We start from the raw sequence: 6,760 nt of genomic DNA, 5'->3' as shown, positions 1-6,760 counted from the left end.
CCCAACAGAATGTTATCTATTGAAAATTCGCCTGTCAGCCAGGGCATCTGTATGAGAGTCACTACCCCTTGATTAAAATATTTCCAATGCACATGTGAGATGCACACACACAAGGAAGGTATTGACGCAAAAATCATTGTCAAGCGATATCAAGGTCAATGGCAATAGGTTAAAATCATATATCATGTTTCTGCTCTTTATCTCTGATCTTGAATGAGAAAATATGATCTTGGAATTTGCTCGATCTTAATTCTCAGATCCTAGTCTATGATATGTGAAATAATCTTGGATTTTGATCTTTTGGCTTAATATCTTGGAGACTCTGATAAGTCCTCACAGACTTCAGAAGAAATCTTTGATCTCTAATGGCATATCATTGATCATTGGTTATCTTCCCAGAATTCAAATCTGGAAATGATTTTGACTTAGTCAAAATTGCAGCTTGTAAATAAGGACTCAGATATCAACTAATGAGTTTATAAGGTATACTTCTTCATGGAAGTTGAGGGATATCATAAATTCTGCCACTTAAAGAATCCTAATTTCCCCTCTCAGAAGGAACATTTTTGAATCTCTTGACTGAGAGTTTCCATCCTTGAAGGTGGAAGGCAACTTTTCTATGAAAAGGATTTTCTCGCAGGAACACTTGGATGTTTGGAGCTTTGAGTGAGTGGCACACTGTGAGACTGAGTGACAAACACTTGAGTGTAGAGTGGAGTGAAACACAATGTGAGATCACTAATCAGAAATCACACACTTGCACTGTGAGAAATGGTTACCAAATAGTCTCTTCACTTGGTTGGTTGATCCTAAGGTTCTACCCTGAATACATTTTGAAGGATTACTCAACTAGGGGGGAGAGATTATACAGAGATTATGGACTAATAGTCTTTATATAACTAAAAAGGGGAGTTTCCAACTTTATCGTACTAAAGAAGGGATTCTTCATATTAAGGGGAGAGATTATTGGGTTTTGGTTCTGGATTCCAAAATGTTTTCTATATGATTTATGGGAAGATCTGAAGGTTATTGAAGACAGTGTTTGGAAGACGTATCTATCTGCAACTTTACATAAGGGAGAAAAGAATATGTTCTCCGCTGAAGCTGAATGTGTATAAAAGATACGGTAGATATAAGATAATATTATTTCCAAGTCCAGGATTGAAAGTTGAAAGCTAATAGAAGATTTTTGGATAAGGTTAGTTGAGTTATCCTCCAAACTGTTGCTTCTCCATTATTATTCGACTGTCAGGTGTAACAGTCAAATAGGGGGAGATTGTTGAGCAAGATTGAAGCAGTATGTATAACTCAACAATACTGGTTTGGATAACTCAACATAGGACAAGGACTTTGAAATAATCTATGTTCCACTAGAATCAGTACAGATTTTTTGTTGGGTATATGCACAAAAGGTTTTGTTAGCTATAGTGAAGAAGACGTCAACAATGATCTGTATGAAGTTCATTAATATGTTCAGGCATCGGAGGAATAAGGTTGGAGTTATTCGAAGCAGTTATCAGAATTAGTGTGAAGACCTCAAGGATTCCTAGTGAAGTTGGTTATATTTGGTACAAGATTTAACAGTGGTTTGTACGGGTATAATACGAAGGCCTGAGAGCGGAACTAGTCGTCAATGAACCAGACCCTTGCACTAGACGTTAGTATTCCGTGAAAGGAAATGGAGTATTATTTTTAGAAATACTGTTAAGTGGTTTTGGTACTCGAGAAGACTGGAAATATTTGAAGGTACAAAATTTCGGAGATTAGAAGGCCTGCTGATACAGAGGAGTACAGCTCGAGTATTTACAGGACTTATTTTTAATCAATGACTGATTTTTGATTAAATAAATAAATGAAAACTAATGCATTTATTTATTTAATTTTATATCACAATTGATTTATTAAATGAACACAATTCACGTTTTTAACCGTCTAAAAAATATTTATTAACGATAAAATATAATGTCTTCTTTTCAAATTTCAAAAAAAAATTAATTTAAAAATGTTTAAAATTAGATAAAATAGTTAACTTAATCCCAAAGTTAAGGTTATTTGTTTTGTTTGGACTTTTCTTTGATCTTATGATTTTTTTGGTTCTATTATCTTTTTTTCATTTTATAAAAACTTTGTCTTTAAAACAGAAAAATAAATTATAATTTAACATAAACATAATTTTGTTTTCTTCTCATTTTTTAAACAAATTATTGCAACAAATTATATTCTACATACTCTATTCTATATGCGTTTTTTATTTTTAATTAAAAAAGCGATTAGCCGATATTTTGCACTAAATATAATAACGTTGCCTACTGAAAACGTGAGAATAAAAAGGTTAATAGTTAAGAGTTAAGACACTCTAAATTGCGTAAAACGTCAGAAGGAAAAGTTTCAAAATTAAATATGTTGAATTTACGATAAAATATAATATCTACTTTTATATTTCTAAGAAGAACGAAATTTAAATAAATTTCACAAAATTAAACGATAATAGTTTACCCGGTGCGTAGCACGGGCATATCCCTCGTATCAAACAATGAGACAAGAGTCTCTTTTTTATAGGGGGAATATGTAACTTACAAATTAATTAAGTTCGTAACCTCCCAATTAATGATCCAATAAAATCATATCATTATTATAGGAGTTACAAAATTAAAATTCTATTAGTTACAAATCAAGTATAATAAATAAATGTAAAAGTTTTTTTATTCAAAATTTTTCCAACACATACAAACCACTAGAAGGTTTAGTTTCATCTTATCGTTATAAAATAATCTCTCATTTCTTATAAAATTGTCACGGTTGCTCTGTTTTACAAGAATCTATAGTATTATGTTGCATGTATGTCACTTATAGAGCTGGTCGGGGGCAAGTGTACCACAGTTCTTCTGCATTATATGTATAATAAGATTTTTGGTTTGAATGCATGTGACCCAAATCGCATAATAAAATTGTGTTACTTTATGTCATTTGCCCTAAACCATCTGCCTTGAATTATTTAGTTAAATCATCTGTCTTCGGACTCAAGCTATGACCAGTGGGGCTATAACATCCAGTGAGTTTTGAAAACAAAAACAATTTCTTTTTTTTCTGCATACATACTTTGCAGAATGTTATTTTAGCGCTCACTGGTTTTAAGAAAAAAAAAGAAAAATATACAAATGGTCTAACAAAATGAATAAAAAATAATAGACTTTTTTGTTTATTTACTATTATTTTGTCTTCTTAAACTACAATAACTTTTTTTTGAAGAAAGACGCTTTCATTAACTCAAGAAATATCAGAAAACAAAGCCTTCAACAATACCCCTGAAGGAGACGAAATAACATTTTGACAATCTAGAGAACAAGGCAATTTAGCTACGAGATGAGCTACCATATTCGCTTGTCTTTTAACAAAAGCAATTGAATACCCCGACTTAGAATCAACAATTATACGATAGGAATCCAATACATGACCAACTTCCAGCAAGTTATCAGACGTGTTTTGCAATGCTCGAACATTGATCAAAGAGTCAGACTCCACAACAACCATGTCATGAGACAAAGAGCAAAGCTAGTGAAGACCTTCCATGATGGCACGAGCTTCAGCCTCCAAAACTGATGGAACCATAGTTTGACACAAAGTCTTTCCAGCCACAAAAGAACCCTCATGATTGCGAAGAACCATACCAATCGAGAAAGAAGAAGCTCCCTGATAGTCAGTTGCATCAACTTTCAATTTGAGAACGCCAGGATCAGGGCACACCCATTTCACAGACTCCCGAGAAGGAGCACTTGAACTGGTTTGGTTCTAAGCCATTTTCCTTAGCCTACCTTGCCTCCACTCAGAAATACCCTTTGAACTCCAATCCATAGCAGTAGCTGCATTCACTGATTTACTCTCCCACACCTTTTTGTTGCGAAAAAACCAAATACCCCAAAAACATTTTGCAATGCCCAGAACAATACTACCAGGAGCAGTGTCTATTTGAGATAGAAGCCAAGATGGAACATGATGCACGGTAGAAACGTCGACAGTCAATCATGAATAATGCCAACATGCCAGAGCAAACGGACAAGAAAAGAAGATGTGGATGAGATCCTCAATGCTAGAGTCACAGAAGGGACAATTAAGAGAAAGTTGCACTCCTTTAGAATGCAATATACTCTTCACTGGAATATTTTTTCTACAAATTCGCCAAAGAAACAGATTTATTTTGTGGGGGATATCCAACTTCCAAATTTTACTCCAACCATTCGATTGAGGAACAAACCCGGTGCCAACTTTACTCGAATGCCACAATTGGTATCCCGTTTTAATCGAGTACCTACCATTTGTTGTTCTGGACCATGCAAGACGATCTGCTACTGGGAGAAGGGGGATACGAGTTGATAAAATTATCCTGACATCGTCAACAAAGAATATTCCATTAATTTTCTTGACATCCCATTCATGAGTATTGTGCTGCATAAGGTTGGACATAATCATCATGTTGTCTGCATAGGTTCTATTCTGATCAACTTTAAAATCATTTTTTCCAAGAAGCCAATGATCTTGAACACAATTAATCGACTCACCATCACCTAGAATCCATCTATATCCATTCATAACCTCATTCTTAGCTGTTACAATTCCTTGCCATATAAAGCTAGAACCCGATTTTGTTTAGCTTGCAACATATGGGATTGAGGAAAATATTTAGGTTTGAAGAATCGAGACATAAGGGAGTTAGGAAAATGTATAAAATTCCAGATATGCTTAGCAACAAGAGCTATATTGTACCCATATAAATTACGGAATGCCAGGCCACCTTGACACTTAGACATACTCAAACCATCCCAAGCAACCCAATTTATACCTCTCCTATCTGTTGATCCCGAATGCCACCAATATTTATTCAGCATAATCTCCATCTCTTTACACATAGATTCTGGGAGAAGAAAAGAAGACATGCAATATGAGGGAATGGTTGTTGCTACATTCCTGATAAGAACTAATTTACCATCCCTTGAAATCTTCTTAGCCCCCCAGCCTTGTAACCTCTTCCACATTCTCTCCTTAACAAATCCAAAAACTCTTTTTTTCGAATGACCAACTAAAGAAGAAAGACCCAAGTACATGAGGTTCTCCAAGTTATTATGCACTCCCAAAGTGGCAAACAACGCATTTCGATGCTCTTGTTTAACATTATCGCAGAAAAAGATACTGGATTTTTGATAATTGATGACTTGACCCGAGACACGAGCATATTCATCCAACAGACCCTTAACTGTTACTACTTCTTGATGATTTGCATGGAAGAATAAGAAGGAGTCATCGGCAAAAAGAATATGGAAGATAACTAGAGTTGTGGGAGTAACTTGAACACCATGAATAACCCCATCTGAAACAGCCCTAGTAAGTGCCAAAGATAAGCCTTCAACGCAAAAAAGAAATAGATAGGGGGATAGGGGGTCCCCCTGTCATATTCCCCCAGTAGGATTGAGAGGTCCAATTATCGAAACATTGAAGCAAAACTCATAGGAAACCGTTGTCACACACATCATCATCCATCGCACCCATTGAGCATAAATTCCCATACTCTGCATTCTACCACGCAAATACCCCCAATCTACTCAATCATAAGCTTTTGAGATGTCCAACTTAAGGCTATATCACCCTCTTTACAATGATTAGTCTTTTCATGTAATGAATAAGCTCAAAAGCAACGAGCACGTTATCATTAAGGCTCCTGCCAAGGACAAAGGCAACTTGATTTTTCGTAATAATTTGGGATAAAATACGTTTAAGACGATTTGCTAGAACCTTGGATAGAATTTTGTATAACACATTGCATAACGCAATGGGGCGAAGGTCCTTTATTGAGCACGCATTCTCCTTTTTGGGTATGAGCACAACATTGGTGCCATTGACATTAGCCGGAAAGGAATTGTTACGCAACCAATCTCTATAACTAATATAAACCTCTTTACCAAGAACAAGCCAAAAATTTTGAAAGAATGCGGGATTAAGGCCGTCCGGACCACTAGCTTTATCCGGATACATTTGCTTCACAACATTAGTAAATTCGACAAAAGAGAGTTCTGCACTTAACAGCTAATTATGAGCCTCAGCCGCAAGGATTTTCCCCAACAGTTTGAGCACTCGAGTCACTAAGATCTCCCTTGAAAATATCGACGAAATAATTTTTAATCACAGTACACATCTTGTCTATGTCATGCACACGAGTTCCATATGTTGTTTCCAGAAAAGGCACATGGTTAGTTTTTCGTCGAGTAGAAGCAGAGGCGTGAAAAAAATTTGTATTTGCATCACCCTCAGTAAGCCAAAATACTTTAGACCTCTGTTTCCAATAAACTTCTTCGTGAAGAAGAAGTTCGTTAAGTCTCTCTTTCTCCTCAAAATATAATTCAACTCATGCACTATCAATCACGATTAACCAATGAAGACAACAACTTCTTTTGTTTCTTCACTTTGTCTTAGAATTTATGGAAGAAATTCCTCCCCCACCTGGCCATAAAACTCGACACTGATAAAAGCTTAGGAAGGATATGCGATGGCGGAAGAGCTAGCCAAAAATTTGTAGTTTCTTTGCGAAAATTCGGTTCCTGAAGCCAGGTATTTTCAAACCTAAATCGCAATTGTTTATGAGAGAAAGCCACGCTAAGCAGGTCCAACATAATTGGATCATGATCAGATAAGGGAACATGGATGACTGACAACTTACATAGAGGAAATATATGAAGCCAATCACGAGTTGCAAAAGCCCTATCCAACCTTT

General features: G+C 35.7%; 1 protein-coding gene across 1 annotated transcript; it reads right to left on the bottom strand.

Moving 5' to 3' along the window:
- Positions 1–3,552: 3,552 nt before the first annotated feature.
- Positions 3,553–6,024, bottom strand: LOC141685140 (uncharacterized). Its single transcript, XM_074490261.1, has 4 exons — positions 5,763–6,024; positions 4,982–5,395; positions 3,813–3,962; positions 3,553–3,710 (listed from the first exon to the last, which is right to left on the bottom strand). Exons 1-4 carry the CDS (start codon positions 6,022–6,024, stop codon positions 3,553–3,555), a joined length of 984 nt encoding a protein of 327 aa, XP_074346362.1.
- Positions 6,025–6,760: the final 736 nt, after the last annotated feature.

Source organism: Apium graveolens, chromosome 9, assembly GCF_009905375.1.
Source record: "Apium graveolens cultivar Ventura chromosome 9, ASM990537v1, whole genome shotgun sequence".
NCBI classification, from domain to species: Eukaryota; Viridiplantae; Streptophyta; class Magnoliopsida; order Apiales; family Apiaceae; genus Apium; species Apium graveolens.
The sequence above is the reverse complement of the archived record's forward strand: the minus strand, read 5'-3'. Positions and strand labels throughout refer to the sequence as shown.

What these genes read in the sequence shown, in the direction of transcription:
- LOC141685140 (XM_074490261.1), bottom strand. Translation starts at nt 6,024, where the DNA reads ATGTATCCGGATAAAGCTAGTGGTCCGGACGGCCTTAATCCCGCATTC. An exon ending in TCTAGCAAATCGTCTTAAAC is followed by an intron (nt 5,396 to 5,762) that starts GTATTTTATCCC and finishes TTTGCGTTGAAG; the next exon opens with GCTTATCTTTGGCACTTACT. An exon ending in TATTTCTGAGTGGAGGCAAG is followed by an intron (nt 3,711 to 3,812) that starts GTAGGCTAAGGA and finishes TCAAATTGAAAG; the next exon opens with TTGATGCAACTGACTATCAG.